Source organism: Pollachius pollachius (genome assembly GCF_949987615.1).
Source record: "Pollachius pollachius genome assembly, chromosome: 11".
In the NCBI taxonomy this organism is placed as follows: Eukaryota; Metazoa; Chordata; class Actinopteri; order Gadiformes; family Gadidae; genus Pollachius; species Pollachius pollachius.
The window spans coordinates 3,378,851-3,398,750 of NC_136944.1; the positions used below are offsets into that span (position 1 = coordinate 3,378,851).

General features: G+C 48.0%; 2 protein-coding genes across 2 annotated transcripts in view; one reads left to right on the plus strand and one right to left on the minus strand.

Annotated features, from left to right (window-relative positions):
* The window catches only part of evplb (envoplakin b), an 18,936-nt gene extending 9,332 nt beyond the window's left edge, over nucleotides 1-9,604 (plus strand). The window contains exons 13-22 of the mRNA XM_079746505.1: nucleotides 15-112; nucleotides 1,807-1,979; nucleotides 2,563-2,741; nucleotides 3,167-3,305; nucleotides 3,727-3,920; nucleotides 4,162-4,312; nucleotides 4,449-4,532; nucleotides 4,708-4,815; nucleotides 4,934-5,026; nucleotides 5,813-9,604. Of these exons, the coding sequence (XP_079602631.1) occupies nucleotides 15-112; nucleotides 1,807-1,979; nucleotides 2,563-2,741; nucleotides 3,167-3,305; nucleotides 3,727-3,920; nucleotides 4,162-4,312; nucleotides 4,449-4,532; nucleotides 4,708-4,815; nucleotides 4,934-5,026; nucleotides 5,813-9,322 (4,729 nt within the window). The 3' untranslated portion in view covers nucleotides 9,323-9,604. The remainder of the gene's footprint in view (nucleotides 1-14; nucleotides 113-1,806; nucleotides 1,980-2,562; nucleotides 2,742-3,166; nucleotides 3,306-3,726; nucleotides 3,921-4,161; nucleotides 4,313-4,448; nucleotides 4,533-4,707; nucleotides 4,816-4,933; nucleotides 5,027-5,812) is intronic.
* Nucleotides 9,605-14,610: 5,006 nt separating this feature from the next.
* On the minus strand, nucleotides 14,611-15,995 carry aanat1 (arylalkylamine N-acetyltransferase 1; the record flags this gene model as incomplete). Its single annotated transcript, XM_079747196.1, has 3 exons — nucleotides 14,611-14,982; nucleotides 15,498-15,652; nucleotides 15,845-15,995. The coding sequence occupies 3 exons, from the start codon at nucleotides 15,993-15,995 to the stop codon at nucleotides 14,611-14,613; spliced, it is 678 nt and encodes a 225-aa protein (XP_079603322.1).
* Nucleotides 15,996-19,900: the final 3,905 nt, after the last annotated feature.

Sequence of the window (19,900 nt, forward strand, 5' to 3'; positions counted from 1 at the left end):
TTTGTGTATGTTAGCCTGGAGCAGGAGTTGACAGACCTCAAGAGAAGACGCGCCGCACTGAGGACCTCGCTGAGGACTGCGGAGGCCGATGCCGTCCGTCCACAGAGAGCTGGTGATGACAGACAGACAGACAGACAGACAGACAGACAGACAGAGGGACAGACAGAGGGACAGACAGAGAGACAGTGGGACAGACAGACAGACAGACAGACAGACAGACAGACAGACAGACAGAGAGACCGAGGGACAGACAGAAGGACAGACAGACAGACAGACAGACAGACAGACAGACAGACAGACAGACAGACAGACAGAGAGACAGACAGACAGACAGACAGGCAGACAGACAGAAGGACAGACGGACAGACAGACAGACAGACAGAAGGACAGAGAGGCAGAGAGACGGACGGACAGACAGACAGACAGATAGAGAGACAGACAGACAGACAGACAGACAGACAGACAGACAAAAAAACAGACATACGGACAGACAGACAGATGAACAGACGGCAGACAAACAGAGAGACAGACAGAGAAAGAGAGAGAGACAGTGGGACAGACAGAAGGACAGACAGACAGAGAGACTGACAGACAGACGGACGGACGGACGGACAGACAGACAGACGGACAGATGGACAGACGGCAGACAAACAGAGAGATAGAGAGACAGACAGAAAGACAGACAGAGAGAGAGAGAGACAGTGGGACAGACAGAAGGACCGACAGACAGAGAGGCAGAGAGACTGACAGACAGACGGACGGACGGACGGACAGACAGACAGACAAACAGAGAGATAGAGAGACAGACAGACAGACAGACAGAGAGACAGACAGACAGACGGACGGACGGACGGACAGACAGACAGACACACAGACAGACAAACAGAGAGATAGAGAGACAGACAGACAGACAGACAGACAGAGGGACAAACAGACAGACATAGAGACAGACAGACAGATAGACAGGTAGACAGTGAGATATACAGACAGACAGACAGACAAACAGAGAGACAGACAGACAGACAGACAGACAGACAGACAGAAAGATGGATGGAAAGACAGACAGGTAGACAGACAGACAGACAGACAGACAGACAGACGACAAAGAGATAGACAGATAGGTGGATACATAGATAGACAGACAGATAGCAGACAGACAGATAGCAGTTAGACTGACAGACAGAAAGACAGATAGCAGACAGATGGCAGACAAACAGATAGTCAGTCTGCAAAGGCTCCTCTAGAGCCTGAGGCTGATCTCCAGGTTCATGTGTGTAACTGGGCTGAACCAATTAGAGTGTTTTAAATAAACCTGCCAGCCAGCATTAATTAAAACTCTTAATTGACGCCCTGAGGCGATGTGCTCGTCTTTCTGGACCTCGTTAAACAGAGGTAAACAAGACCAGGCTGTGGACTGAGCATTGATTGGTTGAAGATAAAATAACGTACATAGCTTGGGACAGCCATTGTATAATGTTTGAAAAGTCCTCTCTGGTTTGCAAATGGATTCACTACATCTCCAGTTAGTGTCACTAAGGAGGAGTGCTGGGCGGGCCTTATGGTCGCTAGGTGTCACTTCCAGGACATGGGGTGGTTGGGTTTAAGTAGTCGGGTACCGAGGGTAAGTTTAAGTATTAAGGTACCGAGGGTTAAGTTTAATTATTAAGGTAGAGATCGATGAGTTTAGGGTTAAAGTATAAGGTTAGGGTTAAGGAATTGGGTTGAGGGTTAGTGTTTAGGCTGAGGGTGAAGGCTGGGTCAGGGGTCTGGGTCCGGAGGCCCTCTAAACACTCTTGTCCGTCTCAGTGTCTGTGCAGAGCTCCCCTGAGGACCCCCAGGCTGGGCTGCTGTCCGGCCAGCTGGACCGGCTGTGGGAGGACCTGGATCAGCAGGAGAAGAAGGTCCTGACCACACTGCGGTCGCCCCTCGACCGGGGAGAGCCCACCCAGGAACTGGCCCGGCGGCTCAAAGACCACGAGGTGAGAGCTATGACTCAGAAACGAGGACTTCCTGGTGGATCACAGCAAATAACAGTTCACTTGCCAAAGTAAAAGTCCCTCCAGGTCACTACACATTTAATGAGCAATACCACGTTCCCAAAGTAAAAGTCTTTCCAGGTCACTACACATGTGATGAACAATTCTATGTTTCCAAAGTAAAAGTCCTTCCAGGTCACTCTACAAAGTAAAAGTCCCTCCAGGTCCCTCTACAACTGTGATGAATAATTATACGTTCCCAAAGTTAAAGTCCATTCAGGTCACTCTGCAAAGTAAATGTCCTTTCAGGTCACTCTAAAAAGTAAAAGTCCTTTCAGGTCACTCTACAAAGTAAAAGTCCCTCCAGGTCACTCTACAAAGTAAAAGTCTTTCCAGGTCACTCTACAAAGTAAAAGTCCTCCCTGCTAAGTGGAGGCTATTCTCTTAAGCCTCCACTTAACAGGGGGACTTTTACTTTGTAACCCTGGGAGTCCCTCTCAGCAGCAGACCAGTGGCCTCTGGTTCCTGGAGGTCCTACACCAGGACATACCCCATGAGGAGAGTCCATCCTGTGTTCTCCTCCTAGGAGACCACCACGGCCGTACGGCGGCTGGAGTCCCAGAAGGCAGCCGTCCAGCGCGAGATGGCGCCCATGATTACCCAGAAGCCCCTGGGGCCCACCACCGCAACTCTGCCCATCAAGATGGACGCCATCAACAGCAAGTTCAACAACGTCAACACCCTGATGGAGCTCTACAACAAGAAGTGAGAGAGGAAGAGGAGGGAGGAAGTAAGAGAGGAAGAGGAGGGAGGATGTAAGAGAGGAAGAGGAGGGAGGAAGTAAGAGAGGAAGAGGAGGGAGGAAGTAACGACAGGATGTACAGGAAATAACTACAGGATGTAACTACAGGAACCAACTACAGGAAGCACATTTATAGTGTATCCTAACTATTGGAAGCACACATACTTGTGTTTAAAGAAGTAGGCGTTCGCAAGGTCGAGGGGTTTTAAGGAATATTCTGATTTTTGAGTCAATGTTTTGTGCTGAAAGGCAAGAATCTGATGAATATTAATCAAACATATTTCCAGCTTCTCATTGGAAGTTGTGGCTTGTCAGCCGCCCATAGCATGAGTTCCTTACTGGAGTTTTGAATTAATTCGCCCCGGTCTGCCTCTTTCTCTCCCTGCAGAGCAACCGCGTCCATGTTCCTGGAGAAACAGCTCCACCGTGTGGGCGGATCGGTCTCTGCGTCCGAGGAGCAGCTCGCCCTGGACAGCCCGTTGTCGGCCGCTCCCGGCGCCCTGCAGGACCGCAGCAAACAGCTACAGGTGACGTAATCCCAGCGAGCCATACACGACTTCCACAGAACTGCCGATAGATATAATAATAAATAATAACAAATAATAAAACACTTGATCAACAACTGACAGCTAACCAATTAAATTGGCTTGTTGGCAAGCAAAGGATAGATAAAGCAAGATAAGCCATAAGTCATAAACACCGTGAACAGTAACTGATATATAAGATTATTAAATTAGCATGTTAAATAAATTGCATCCTTTATTTACTTTTTTTATAAAGATGATAGTAAAGAACTATTGATTCCCTTTTCAGTATTAAAACTTAGAAGCACAAAGGATACAAATATATTCTAATCCTTATTATGGTTGATAACTGTAGGTTATAACAATGATAATATTATTCATGTTATTTCCCTGGTTTTTATTCCCATGGCTCTCGGTTAAACAGACCATGCGGTCGGAGCTGCTGTCCCAGCAGGACGACGTCTTTAAGCTGGGCCGGGAGCTGGAGCTCACGCAGCAGGCCGGCAGCCCTCTGCAGAAGGTCTACAGCGAGTACTGTCCCGACATCCACCACCAGGGGGCGCAGGTGAAACAGCTCAGGAACCGCTACACCAACATCAACAATGAACTGCAGGATAGGTGAGGGCTGGGTGTGCTTGTGTGCATGGGTGTGCTCAGGATTGGCTAATCAGTTTTCAACTACCAGCCAAAATGTTCTTTGTTCAAACCACAGTTTCATCATCCTACCTGTAGGCTTAGCATGCTCGCTCCCATCTGTTACTCTCCTTTTGAACCGACTCTGCTCTCCAGCCTAAATGACTGAACTGTTGTCTTCATTAAGCTCAATGCTAAGCTAATGTTGAATTGAACTCTGTTCCAGGATGACGATCATCCAAGAGGCTAACAACAAGAACCAAGCATTCCAGAGTGCGGCCCAGTCTCTTGACTTCTTCCTGGTCAACCTCCCCAACAACAACATCCTTGCCTCAGACGACGCGGCTCAGATCAACAGCAAACACAACTCTCAGAAGGTGACGTCTCTTACTGATCCCGGATATCATCTAATGTTTCCTAACTCAATCATGGTCTTCTGGTATCCACCCCTCTGACACCAGTGTTGGATTTCACCATCCTCGTTAACCGAGTTGTGCTTTTTGTTTGGTGTAGAGGATCATGGTGGACATCCAGAGGAAGGCGGATGACTTGGAGCGAGTCAAGGAGCTTTCTTATGACCTGCAGAGCGTCCTCAATGTAAGTCTGTCCACTAAATGTTTTAAAGTCTCTCTTGCAATGGGCCAGCTAGCGGTGAGAGCCAAGATGGAATCAAGACCGGGACTGGGGGTGAAGGGGCTATGATACCTAATGTGTCCACAGGTATACAACGTGAATACTTCTTTATTTACAATATTTATTGATATTGTTTCAGGAGTATGATGTCAGATCCAAGAAGTTTCAGGGAACTTTGGCCGACGATGACAATGAAGAAACAGAGATCCTTCTGAAGGCAACACTTAAGGATGCTGTACAGAAGAAGGTACACAGGCCTGCCATCTGCAATCCCTGATATCCACCTGAATATGAACTATAACTGACCACCAGGCTGAGCCTCTCTCTGGGTCATGTGGTGATGTGGTATTGTGTTTCCACTGCAGGAGCAAGACCTCATCAACCTTTACTCTGAGGTGTCTGCGGAGAACACCCAGCTGCTCAGCCAGATGAAGATGGCCAAGAACATCAAGACCAGGGTAGGGTGTGGTTCCTAAGACCAGGGTAGGGTGTGGTTCCTAAGACCAGGGTAGGGTGTGGTTACTAAGACCAGAGTGGGGTCGGGGTCCTAAGACCAGGGTAGGGTGATGTTCCTAAGAACAGGGTGGGGTGTGGTTCCTAAGACCAGGGTAGGGTGTGGTTCCTAAGACCAGGGTAGGGTGTGGTTCCTAAGACCAGGGTAGGGTGTGGTTACTAAGACCAGAGTGGGGTCGGGGTCCTAAGACCAGAGTAGGGTGATGTTCCTAAGAACAGGGTGAGGTGTGGTTCCTAAGACCAGGGTAGGGTGTGGTTCCTAAGACTAGGGTAGGGTGTGGTTCCTAAGACCAGGGTAGTTTGTGGTTCCTAAGAAATGGGGAGGATGCGGTTCCTAAGACCAGGGGAGGATGTGGTTCCTAAGACCAGGCTGGGGTGTGGTTCCTAAGGACTGGGTGGGTGGATTCCATGGTGAAGCCTCGGTTATCTGCCTCACAGCTACATCGTCCGTGGTTTAAACTTGAATGCAGGTTCTCCTTTTTATGTTCTGGTTCCCTCCTTTAAAAATTCATTATAGGGTCATCGGCATGTTAGTGTACTTATTATGTAACTGAGTAAGCATGCAGTGTACTTGGCAGGTGGGGTAGTTAACATGTAAGATTACTGAGCGGTTTTGGGTACTTTCTCAGCGGGCCTTCCCTGGGTTGGTTCACATATTTATATTTGAATCGACATTATTCACCATCCCAGGTTGGTCTCCCTCTGAACTTCTTGTTCTCTCTCCCATGCAGAGTGAGGAGCAGGTGAGCCAGGTGGTGGTGATGCAGCAGATGCAGCTTCAGAGCAATAAGAAGACCCTGGAGGAGAATGACGTCCTGAAGAGGGAGCTCAATGAGGAGAAGGAACGGCGCGTCCACACCGAGAACAACCTGGAAACCTACAGACAGAGGTTTATCTCACTGAAGAGCCGGAGAGGAGTCGAGCGGCTGGAGGAGAAGGAAGTGGTCCAATACTACCGGGATCCCAAGGTGGAGGCTGAGCTGCAGTCCCTGAAGAACAAGATCCAGGAGGAGACCTCAAAAAGGTCGGAGACACGCACCAAAATAGAGATCACCACGGAGATGGTTCTCAAGATGGAGAGGGAGCTGTCAACCCTCGAGCCCAAGCTGGTGACAAAGGTCCTGACAGAGTACGAGAGAGACCCTCAGCTCGACAAGGAGATGACCAGGATTCGAGAAGAGATGAGTAGGATGCGAATGGACCTCCAGACGAGAGATACGGAAACAGTGCAGATGAGGACGGAGATTACGTTGTTATCTCAACGGGCCCCCAAAATCAAGCAGAGGGTGGTGAAGAAGGAGGTGATAAGGCTGGACAAGGATCCAGAGATGTTGAAGTCCGTCCTCATTTTCCAGAACGAGATCGCAGACGAGGAGAACCGATGCCAGTTACTCAATGAAGACATCTTTAGCACAAGGGCCGAAATCAACACGCTGGATAGGGTCATTCCAACCATCCAACCCAAGATTGTCACCAAGGTAGTGAACCAGGTGCAGCAAGACCCCGACCTGGTGGAAGAATCAAGGAAGCTCCGCATGGCCCTTGAGGAAGAGGTAGAAGAGAATCACATCCTGATCAAGGATCTGACCACTCTCCAGCTGCGCTACAGTGAAGTGGAAAAGATCAGACCAAAGGTGGAGATCAATGAGGTCATCAACGAGATCTACAGGGTGGATCCGGAGACGGAGCTGGAGCTGGTGAGGCTGAGGAAACTGCTGGCAGACTTCAGTCGAAACCGTGCTGATTTAGAGAAGGAAACCACCACAGTGACGAAGAGCCTGACCACTGTTCGCTCTCAGAAGCCAAAGATCGAGTACCAGGAGGTCACTCAGGAGCTGATCAAAGAGGAGAAGAGCCCGGAGGTGGTCAGAGAGCTCCAGAGGCTGACCAACCAGGTGTCCCGTCTGCAGGTGAACTACGACACTACCCTGGATCTGCTGAAACGGCTCCGGAATGAAAGGGATGTGCTGAAGCTCGAAAAGTCCAAGGTGGAGTTGCAGCTGGTCAACAAAGAGGTGATCAGATATGAGAATGACCCGCTGCTGGAGAAGGAGGCTGACAGAATGCGGAGGAACTATAGGGAGGAAGTGCAGGCACGACGGAGTGTGGAGGAGGCCGTCTTCGACCTGCAGAACAAATACATTGTCCTTGAGAGGCAAAAGCCAGAAGAGCTGATTGTTATTACGGAGATGATCCGTCTTGAGCGAGACCCTAAGCAGATAGTCGAGCACGAGAAACTCAACCAAACCATGGATGACGAAGTGAAGGCTCGCAGGAAGCTTGAGCTAGAGGTGAGACAGCTCCGATCCTTGGTTGAGGAAAAGGAGAAACTAGTGTCCCAGACAGATGACCGCCAGAAGAAGATTCAAGTAGAGATGGAGCTCAGGCAGATCAGGTCCCTCATTCTTGAGCTGGAGAATGCTCCAGCTCCCATCGAGGAGAAGATCATCATCGAAGAGGTCCTCAAGGTGGAGAGGGACCCCCAGCTCGAGAAACTCACAGATGAGCTGCGCAGGAACATGGAGATGGAGAGCAATAACATCAGTCGCATCGAGAGAGACATCCGCAACCTGATGGTCAAGATAGAGGTCCTGCAGAAAGAGAAGTCCTTTGAGAAGGTAGTTTACAAAGAGGTGGTCCGTGTGGAGAAGGACCCTGCGGTGGAGGCCGAGAGGGACCACCTCAGGGAAGTCCTGACGCAAGAGAAAAACTTCAGGAGGGACCAGGAAGATAACATCGGGAGAATGAGTTCAAGGCTGATACGTCTGCAGACTTCGAGGTCCAGCTCTTCTACGGAGGAGACCTCTCTCACCCTGAGTCGAGATACACTCCAGAAAGAGAAGGACAACCTCCTCAGGGAGCTCCGGACGCTGGAGACGGAGAGGCAGACGGTGAGCACCACATTCCACCAGCAGTCCAAGATAGTGAGCGAGCGAACCCAATTGACCCGGCAGCGGAGCGTCAAGACACAGACCGAGCTGCAGCGACTGGAGAGAGAGATCCTGAACGAAAAGGAGAAGATCAATCAGAAGGACGCCCTCATCTTGGAGCTACTGAACAGTGTGAAGAAAGAAGAGCACACGGAGACCCACACCAGAGAGACCAACCTGTCCACCCGGATCTCTATCTTTGATCCAGAGACTGGTCAAGACATGTCTCCATACGATGCCTACCTCCAGGGCCTGATCGACAAGAAGCAGTACATCAATCTGCAGGAGCTAGAGAGCGACTGGGAGGAGATCAGGTCCAGTGACCGGGAGGGTGAGACTATAATGCTCCAGGATCGCAAGAGTGGGAAGCAATACTCCATCGATGAGGCTCTGAGGGACGGACGCCTGACCCAATACGATCTGCAGTCCTACAAGGACGGGAAGATGCACATCTCTGAATTTGCTCTCCTTGTTGCGGGGATAACCCAGAAGCCATACATTCCTACAAAGACGATCCCAAAGTCGCCCACAAGAGTCCTGGATTCCTCCCCTCTCAACTCCATGCCTCCTTCCCTTCGGACCTCATTCCCCACTCTTAACCCTCAACCTTACTCAAGCCTTACCCGTCAGAAAAGCAGCAGCATGAGCAGCCTGTTGTCCACAGCAGGGGACGAGCTTTACCCGATCTCCGGCATCTTCGACACCACCACCGAGAGCCGCATGTCTGTGAGGAGCGCGCTCACACGCAGACTCATCGACACCAACACGGCCCTCAGACTCCTGGAGGCCCAGGCCGCCAGCGGGGGGATCGTCGACCTCAACAAGAAGGACAAGGTGTCGGTACACCATGCGGTTAAGACCGGGCTCATCGACCAGGGGAACATGCACACCCTGCTCCACGCGCAGAAGGCCTTCACCGGGGTGGAGGACCCCCAGACCAAGGAGCGCTTGTCCGTGGGGCAGGCAGCGGAGAAGGGCTGGATCCCCCACGAGAGCGCCCTGAGGTACCTGGAGGCCCAGCACCTCACCGGGGGGCTGGTGAACCCGGCCAAGACGGGCCGCCTTACCATCACGGAGGCGCTGGCCGGCAGGCTGATCAGCGAGGAGGCGGCCAAACACCTGCGGGACGAGGCCTCGTTCCCCGCGGAGCTGGTGGACCCCGTCACCAAGGAGAAGATCACCTATAAGCAGGCCATGGAACGCTGCCAGAAGGACCCGACCACGGGGCTGCTGCTGCTGCCTGCAGTCTCCACCGACGCCAACCCGCCTTCCTACTCCAACTACCGCTTCAACTCCACCAGCCAGGTCTGAGCCCCGCAGGAGACCCCCACAGGTGCTAGCACGGCTTTAATGAGAATAATCCAATGTCAGATGAGTTATGCTATATCTCTGTTTACATGAAGGTATGAATCGTCTTTGTTTCTTGTTTTGATCAAACTGTTTTCGTGCGTTCTTTTAAAAGCTAGCTAGGAGATATTGTAACGTTTGTGTTTTGATCCACTGGACTTGCGGTTTCTGGTTTCTTGATTCAAATCCATCCCATTTCTGATAAGCTCTTATTAAATAAATGAATAATAAATAAACGCTGACCAATCTGGGTGCTTTTATTTGTGTATGTTTCGTGAACTCTGTTATACCGTCTAGCTTGTGACGTCACTGAGTCACTGTCACGATTATGAAGAAAAGCTCAAATTCATAAATGCATAATAAGCACCGCACATTAGTCAGAAGGAGTTTACCAAACAAGCATAAAAATAATGAACAAACTACTATTACTTGACATTTACATTAAGGGCATTTAGCCGATGCTTTTATCCAAAGCGACTTACAACGGTTCACTCACACATTCACACACCGACGGCGGAGTCAAACATGCACCAATGCAAGGCCATAGCCTTGCATGCAGCAGCAAAAGCCTTCTTCATTGTTAGGTATACCCACAGGTTAGAAGCATACAGGTTACATCACCAATTAACTGTTGACCTCGTGGCCCTGGGGTGAGCCTTACTTTACCCTCTGAACCCAAGCAGTTCACTGAGTAGGAGGGGGCGATTACAGACACACACTGAGGCATCTCAAGGAACCCCCGCTGAGGACCCCCTCTCCCCAAGAGGGGTGACCCCTCTCTCCCCAGGGGGGGTAACCTCCCTTTCCCCACAAGGGGTGACCCCCCTCTCCCTAGGACGGGTGACCCCTCTATCCCCTGGAGGGATGACCTCCTGACCTCCCCCTCCCCAGGAGGTGACCCCCCTCTCCCCAGGAGGTGACCCCCCTCTCCCCAGGAGGTGAACTCCCTCTCCCCAGGAGGTGACCCCCCTCTCCCCAGGAGGTGAACTCCCTCTCCCCAGGAGGGGTGACCCCGGGTAGCACAGTATGGGGGAAAACGTGATGACTTTGCATTGGTCACAGTGTTGTTGAGCTTTCTCCCGGTAAGTAGCGTCGATGCGGGGCGGCTCTGTGGCTCTGCTGGGAAGGGAGCCTGCCTGCCGGGAGATTACCGCTGGCTGGGAAGGATTTGGTGGGATTACTGGTGTTGAATTGGTCTGGAGTGCACGGCTGCTTCTACCTGAGGGGGCGTTAAGGAGGTCGACCCATTATTAGTCCGGTAGTGCATACCTACATCTTAATATGATCAACTAACACTACTATAGCTCTCACACAGGGGCAGTGTGTCGTGAATAGTTTTAATGTAGTCTTAATTCAACATTGCCATTGTGTGTGTGTGTGTGTGTGTGTGCGTGTGTGTGTCGTGTGTGTCGTGTGAGTGTGTTTGTGTGTGTTTGTGCCAGTGTGTGTGTAGGTGTTTGTGTGTGTGTGTGTGTGTGTGTTTGTGTGTTGACGTCAAACAGCGTGGCGCTGATGATCAGAGTGGGCTTCTGCATGATTGCGCTTCAATTACAGGCTCCTCTTTGTTATGCTTAGTTATTATTGACATTAGTGTTTAAAACCCTCACAATCAACACTGTGTCATTTCACCCTGTCTCCCTATATTACACGCTCTCTCGCTCTCGCGCTCTCTCTCTCTCTCTCTCTGATGGTTTTGGTGTAGGCCTACAGACCTGTAATCATTGCAATATCAAGTAATTTGGCATCTGCTCAATGAATCCTGGGTGGAATCATTTATTCATTCACTCACAAACAGCTCCGCTTTAAACCCGCAGTACAGCGAATCAACAATCACTGGAGAAACCATCGTCATTTAAGCCTGGACACTGTAGTTACAATACAGTTGATGCATTTAAAAGTAAAGTTTCCAATTGATAAGTGAGGTCCTAATTAATAACTGATACTCACATTACACACTAAAACAGGAACTATGCAACCAATCGTAAACACTTAAAGCTCATGTATTCTAAATCCCATTTGTTCACAATTTAAAGACAACCTCATCCTTTAGCAAAGTTTTCATCCTCAAGACCTGGCTTTCAACTGCCAATCTTATAACAAATTATCTCACACGCCACACCTGCTCAAATTGGTTAAAATGTTCAATTCTACACACTTAAATATGTAACATAACCTCATGACCTCACAGTAATCTGTATTTTGAGGTTTGCGGTTATAAAGTTGTCGCACAAGTTGGATAACATTAATATGGCTCAATAAGACATATTTAAGACATATTGGTGCTGTGATTTGTGTAAGGATCTTTGAGTGAGGCTAAAGTTTCAAGAAGCGTTTTAAAAACTGTAATTGATGCCGTAATCATCACTAATAAAATACATATTGATCCAAAATAACGCAGCATTTATTAGTAAAATATTTGTTGTTAATTGTCATCGTAGCCCTGAAGCCACGAATCCTCAAGCTGGAGAGGGACCCCCAGCCCTGAGTGGACACACTGTTTGTGTGTCCACTCAGTTCAACGTGTGGTTGTTTTGTCCGGTTAAATCCAGCTAATACCTCCTATTAGCTCCTGAAGCATCAGCGCTGAGCTGCTAAAGCCTCAGCACTGACGTCAGTCCTCAGCCCCGTGAGGCCCTCGTTAGGAGAGAGAAGAACACCTGTAGGGTCAGCCTCTTTATGGGCGGGTCAAGTGGAGTACACCACGAAAGCCTCGGTACCTGAGCAGAGGGGAGCCTTGTCTGACTTGAATACACCTGTTCAGGTGAGCCTCATTAAGGCCAGGTTAGTTCCTGTTCAGGTGAGCCTCGTTAAGGCCAGGTTAGTTACCTGGTCAGGTGAGCCTCGTTAAGGCAAGGTTAGTTACCTGGTCAGGTGAGCCTCGTTAAGGCCTCGTTAAGGCCAGGTTAGTTACAGTTACTATGCACACAATTCTGAAAACTTGAAGCTCATGTATCAACTACAAGACTCCAGACTGCTAAATTCTAAGCACAATTCCACTGTTTTCACATTTTTGCTAAACTCTAAGCACAAATCTCATCATTTAGCACACTTGGTTCACATGGATCACACTGGCCTTCAAAACGCCACAACTATTTACCAAAAAGTCTAACTCACTTCTCACCAGTTCAAACTCAACTGGCAAAACACGTGTCAGAGCATTGAAGAGGACTCGTGAGCTCTACTGTGTTGTAGATATGGTCCTTTGGCCTCATCAGGATTGGCGGTGGGATACATACTGATTTACATGTAGATCGGTTTCACCTCATTAATATTCTTATTTTAATTTTTTGTTGGCCTATGCAAAGCTTTTTATGCCGTCAGTTCAGCTGAACATTTTACTGTATTACAGTAAAAAATATATATATTTGCTTTGTTACCTTTTTATACTTGCACTGATTTCATCATTACATCCCCCGAAGCCAGTCTAAACATTTTCTTAGTGTAGTGTTTTTTATTTTACTTATCAGTGCAATTACTGGACTGTAATTTACCAAAATATGTAACATTGGTGTATTGTCAGAACAATGTTGCAGCATCAACTATAGGTGTACAATATGACTCTGGGAAGCTGGGATTGTGAGTTTAGCCCGTTGGAGCTCATTGAATAGACAAATATGCATTGTATCCTATTCTGATACGATTGTGTCAATGCAATATTTATGTTATATTCCCAGTATTGTATTACAATATGGCAACAGTCTTTATACTATATGTACCACCTAATTGCAACTTTAAAAAAGAAAGCTATTTCTAAACAATTTTATACATTGGAATATGTAACATGGCCTCATAAAGCCAAAACATATGTAAATAGTATTTTGATGGAAGTGTTTTGAATTGATCACGCCAGTGTTTAATTTATGCTCTCTAAGAGATATTCATTTGATAGCTGGGCTTACTATTCGGTGGAAAAAATCAGTTTTGAGAAGAATTTGTGTAGTTTTGACAAAATGATTAACTCTTCTCAGGTTTGTGTTTAGAGTTTTGAGAAATTGAGCTATAGTTTCAGAAAACGTGTTTAAACTATTGAGAATAACTGTAACTGGTCAGGTGAGTCTTGTTAAGGCCAGGTTACACCTGGTCAGGTGAGCCTGGTTAAGGCCGGGTTAGTTACCTGGTCTGGTGAGCCTCGTTAAGGCCTGGTTAGTTTCCTGTTCAGGTGAGCCTCGTTAAGGCGAGGTTAGTTGGAGTACATAGACCTGGTCAGGTGAGCATCGTTAAGGCCAGGTTAGGTGGAGTTTACCTGCCATGTGGGGTTCGTTAGAGCTGAGTACATCTGGTAAGGTGAATATAACGGGAAAATATGTGAGGAAAGGAGACGTGGCCTTCCTTAAAGGCCAGAGAACATCATCGATATTAGTCATCACAAACAGCATCATAGTTAAAACATTTTTTATTAAAGCACAAAGCAAAGCCTCTTTTAAAAAAGTTAAATAAATACATTGTAAAAAAAATAAATACATTCAAGTTCGATTCGACAGTGCAACATGAAATAAAGCATTACAGCATAGGAGGGTGACATAAAAAGAAGCATATTCTATCAACTGGTTGATAATTGATCCAGGAACCCTTAAAATATGCTTTTTAACATGACCCCGCCCACAACATAATGATGAGCCAGTCACACACATGGAAACCGCTAAGCCATCCTATAGGCCATACTGCTATACCCTTTCCCACATATATCTTTATAACCAAGAAGTCACAATACTATCCTAGAAATTTTTAAGGGATCACAAGAAGGTAGTGCAAAATGTTGATTTTGGTTCCATCTCCCAATGTTCCAGTCTAGGAGGCTGTAGCCTCCTTGGGCAGCCTGCCTTAACACCTATTGCTGACTGGTGTCAGTAGTGACTGAGCATCTCCTAGATAGACAGACATTCCCCTTGTCAGAAGACTCACTGAAATGATTTACTTAGCATTCACTACTCCTACAGGAACCTACAGCGAAGAATGGTCTTTTGACAAAAGGGCGGAAATCTTCTGGCATGACATGTTAATACATGAGATGATCATCCTGACTGACAACACGCACCAATCCAGCGAAAGAAGACAACTTAGTAGAAAGAGCAAAGCGGGGTTGGGGACAGAAACCGAACAGGAAGGGGAGTCGCTTCCCCCTGCCGTCTGCGTCACGCGTTACACATCATCCAGACCGCCGTCCATCCGGAGAAACAACTAGGAAACGCCAGCTGTTCAAACAGCCGATGGATGAACGTCACCTTGACGACTGACTCAGAGCAGGGGGGCGGTCACGTGTCGGTCCGCTCGCTGGCCGTCCCGGGCCGCTCCAGCGGCGAGGTGAGCTGGGGGAAGCGGATGGCCTCGCTGTTGCGCCGCATGTAGGCGTGGCCACTGATGGGGTACCACATCTCGGTGAAGGACAGGTTGGCCACCGTGATGGCGCAGCGGCCCAGCACCTTGAAGCCCGACTTGCGGTAGAAGGGCACCAGGAAGTCCTCGCACATCAGCACGGCGCGCCGCACGCTGGGTAGGCATCGCAGGTACTGCAGGTAACGCCACATCAGGATGGGGCCCTTGCCCTGCTGCCGGAAGGTGCGGTGCACGGCCAACACGTGGACGTGCACCGTGGAGCCGTGCGGCTTGTGCAGCGTCAGGGCGTCCTTCAGGAGGAGAGAAGGGTTAAGTGTTAAGTGTTAAGGGGTTAATGTATGGTCGGGGAAAAGCAGCTCCACGAACCATTTGTATTCAATTGTGTTTTTCCCGACGAGCTGTATGAGGTTAGAGGGGTCAACTCCGTCCTTGGTGTGTGAATGTGTGTATGAACCGCTTTAAGTCGTATGTATATGCCTAAAATACAGGTACAGTCTCAAAGGGCTTAACGGGCCGTACATTTATGACAGCCCCCTGGAGGGCAAGGAAAAACTCCCTGCAATGAAAAGGTCTTGAGAAGGAACGCAGAGTGGATCCCTCCTTTCAGGGATATGTTCAGCAATCACATTTGGAAAGATGTTGGGAGCGCAGATGGTTCAGTTAAGTTCCTTTTTGTACAGATGTCCTTTGTATGTACTATAGATGTACTATAGATGTACTATTTATGTACTCTCGATGTACTATAGATGTACAATGTACTACAGATGTACTATAGATGTACTATAGAGTATAACGCAGGTCTTACCGTGGTGAGGCGGTCCTGGTCCCACAGAGAGCCGATTATAAACGCCACCAGGCGGCCCTCCTCGATCCAACCCATGGACAGCTCCGGACACAGCGTCAGGAAATGACGCACCTCGTCCAGGTGGAGCGGACAATCTCCTGAGACCGAGATGAAGGCTTTGGGGGGGGGGGGGGGAAGAGACTCCATTACCGTGCGTAAAGACAGTTTGGCGCTTAAAGACAGTTTGGCGCAAGAACCGGGTCATAGATGCGGCTAAACGTCCATACACCAAACACCAAACCACCTAACATAATGGTCTAAACTCAGAGGAATAAAACGTTTGCTTGTTCACATAATCCGAGACTCACCCTCCCTCTCGATCTCAAAGACGCTGATGGCGTCCTGCGTGTTAAGCGGTCTGAACTCGCTGGCCGGCAGCGTGTGTCTCCTCTGGCCCGGGGAGATGGAGGACGGGGACGTCATGGGTTTGATGAAGGGCGTCGTGCCGACCATCGACATCCTACTGATCTCCACTCAACTCTGCGAACACAGGTGATCTGCGGCTCTCTGCTCCTGGCGTCCTCTCTGACGCACGCAAAGCGCAGCTCACCTGTCCGCGAGCCGCGCGGTCCCGCTGGAGAGAGCAGAGGCACGAGGAGGCGCGGGTTTTATTTCTGAGACCCAAACGGGTCGACGTGATTCACTGCTGATTTGCATATGAATTACACGACGTTAATCTGTGGCGGTCACCGGATGACACAGATGAGCGCGTGTCCAAAAGTGGCCAATTGTCTCTACTCTGCAATTAACGGCAATTAACGCGAACATGAACGGCGATTATCTGCGTCGAGTTGCGGACGGGTTTAAAACAATGCTTAAAACTCATCAAAAACGTCATGGTGGACACTTACCGGTGAATATGTGGAGAGGGGTCGCCCCCTGGGTCAATTCTTCTGTCTCTCTCTTTCTGTCTCTCTGGTGTCTCTCTGTCTGTCTCCCTGTCTCCTCTATTCTGTAGTGAACCTGTCTGTCTGTCTCTCCTCCCTGTCTCTACTGTAGTGAACCTGTCTGTCTCTCTGTCTCTCTCCTATATACTTTAGTGAGTCTCCTGATGGAATGATTAATACTGGGTCACATGTTGCGGATTATAGACCAGCTGAACCCATTCTTCCACTCGGCCCAGTATCTGAGGACTGGGAATGTTGGTGCATGTGTTTGGAAAGATTTGAATTCGTTGATTCTGTTTAAGAAAACATTATTTGGCTTAAAAGTCAACATGTCGATCCAGAGTTCAAACAGATCTAAGAGTGATATGAGAGTGAGACAGACATGAGACTGACGTAATCAAGGTTGTGACGTCAGGTTGCCCACAGGTAATGTAAACAAACTTAAATACACACGAAGGAAAATACATTTATTTTATTCCATATTTTTATTTCGTGTTAAATATTCAGTTCACAGCAGGGATTGGTTCATTTTAATTGTTATCTGGATGGATGGAAATCTTAAAAATAAGAAAGGGTCATTAGTAAACCCCCATGATGGAGAACAAAGAAAAGTACAGATTTTATATTCATATACACACTTTAAAACAACCCGTAAAATAACTACTGCTATCAAACTGAAACAGTCAGAGGTCTAGTGCAGTACGGTTTCACACTCTGTAGACAAACAAACAGCTTTAAAGATTATTATAAAAGTAATCAAATTTCTTCTAAAATACACCTGTATCTCTTCATTATTATTATTATTTTAATAAAAAATGGATTCTGGTAGTTGGCTTCCATTCATAATAAAGAGGTTAGCAAGTAGACATTTTTGTATAATTAAGTATTTACAACTTTGTCCATCTAGTTTCCTATTAACGGTGAACAGTTCTGAATGGAGATGTAACAGTTTACGCCAGAAAACCATAAGTAAGCAAAACAATTATATCCCCTGAATGAACAACAGAGGGCGCGGTTAGCCCAAAGATGGGCATACAAGGCATTTGAAGTTCCGGGTACATTCCAGTTGCATAGATTTCCTAGACTGGTTCCACTCATGTATAGCAATGAATTCGCGTCTTAATGCAAAACAATATCTGAGGTCAACAGATTCCCTGGGTAAAAGAGATGAGGATATGCTGTTGGTGGAAGGGTCTCTGAATCACTCCATGTTTACAGCGTGTCGGCCTACATCTTGACGTCATAACCAAGAGGTCAATGAATCTAGTGAACTTCAAGTACGCTTGTCCAAAACCATAAAGGTTGCTATTATATGTTGCCAACAATATATATATATATATATATATATATATATATATATATATATATATATATATATATATATATATATATATATATATATATATATATATGTACGCTTCTGTGCTTATTATTCTACTATCGTGCTAGATCTGCTAGCACTGTAGCTCGTTTGAATGATTGTCCTCTATTAAAACCATTAGCTCTTCTAAAGCGTAACAGAGCTATAGATTATATTCATTGGTTCAGTTAGGACATCATCAATGTATAAAACTAGATTCCTATAGTCGTGATTACATTCTATTGGAGGCTACAGTCTCGGTTCAGCCGTTCTGATGTTGGAGGTTATAGCGAGGTTCAGCGCTGTGTCTACATGTGGACCTGCGTGTGTTGTGCTCATCTGTTATTCACCTAAATATCTGGTTTTGTGTGTGTTTCTGCATATGTGTGTGTCTGTGTGTACGTGTACTTGTGCGTGCTTGGCTCTATTTGTCTGTGTGTGTGTGTGTCTGTGAGTGTGAGAATGTGTGTGTGTTGGTGTACATGTGAGTGTGTGTGTGTGCGTGTGAGTGTGTGTGCCTCCATGTGTGTGTCTGCGTTGGTGCGTCCGTGTGTGTGAGTGTGTATGCGTCCTTGTGTGCGTGCGTGCGTCTGTGTGTGTGTGTGTGTGCGTGCGTGTGTGCATGCGTGCGTGTGTGTGTTTGAGAACATGGTGGTAGAGCACTAGGCCTATGGCACGAATGCTAATGCTAATGCACTTTGCCCTGCTCCAGTACACTTGTGCTCATCGCCAGGGAAACAAACAGCCCATAACAACCGGGGCGCGGCACCCGGGAGTCCCCCCCCCCCCCCACCCAACGATCACAACCTGTTAAACAATATTTACGTAGTGTCATAACCGAGCATGTAATGAAACATAACAAAGCTCTTTGATGTCATGGTTGAGGGCAGTGAGGAGGGGGGAGAGATAGCAGAGAGAGCTGGGGAGCCTCTCTCACTCTCACACTCTGAACCAGAGCATGAGTGAGAGGGCAGAGAGTGAGAGAGGGAAACAGGGCGGGGCGACAGTGAGGAGTGAGAAAGGGAGAGAGTGAGCGAGTATAATCGCGGTTGGAAGAGGGGGTTCATGTTGACCGACACAGACCCTCCCCCAGTAAGTGCTGCAGCGATGTGTGTGTGTGTGTGTGTGGAGCGAAGGGCTGTGTTTCATAGGGGGGTGGGCCGTGCGGTTGTGTGCATAAGTGGGTATGTGTGTTAACATGCTTGCGCTTTTTCATTCACTTGTGACTGGTGTGCATGGGTGAGTGTATTGGTGTGTGTGTGCGTGTGTGTGTTTGTGTGTGTGCGTGTGTGTGTGTGTACTGTATATGCTTGTGAGAGCATGTGAGTGTGTATGTGAGCGCATGTTAATACATTTGAATGGATGTGTGTGTGTGTGTGTGTGTGTGTGTGTGTGTGTGAATTTCTGTGACTATGGGTTTGTGTTACTGTGCGTGTGAGTGTGTGTGTGTGTTTGTGTTTGTGCAGACGTCTACGGTATAGTGTGTTACAGTGTGTGTGTGATACTATGTTTGTCTGTGTGTGTGGTACAGTGTGTTACTGTGTGTGTGTGTGATACTATGTTTGTCTGTGTGTGTGGTACAGTGTGTTACTGTGTGTGTGTGTGTGTGTGTGTGTGTGTTAGAGAGGATACAGGAAGTGGTTGTTCTGCAGGACAGTGGTCCCACGAGGGGGGGAGCTATCCAAAGGGGAGGGGGGAGAGTGTTCTGCTCTATGGGGGAGAGAGGGGGAGAGTGTTCTGCTCTATAGGGGAGAGAGAGGGAGAGTGTTCTGCTCTATGGGGGAGAGAGGGGGAGAGTGTTCTGCTCTATGGGGGAGAGAGGGGGAGAGGGGAGATGTTTCCCTCTTATATGTTATGCTTATCTGGGCCGACAGCAGAACATGCAATGTAGTGCTCTGCAAGGAACCACATCCCCCCCCCCACACACACACACACACACACACACACACTCACCACAGGAGAGACCAGGGACCAGGCGGTACAAAAATAGAAGTCCCTTCTTTAGAAAAATAGAGATCAACGTTTCCAAAGGCGAACGGCATCGCGTCTTTGGCACTTCCTTTAACAAAGTGTTTCTATAGCAACGGGCGGAGCCACTGATTGGTTCCTTGTGTCCC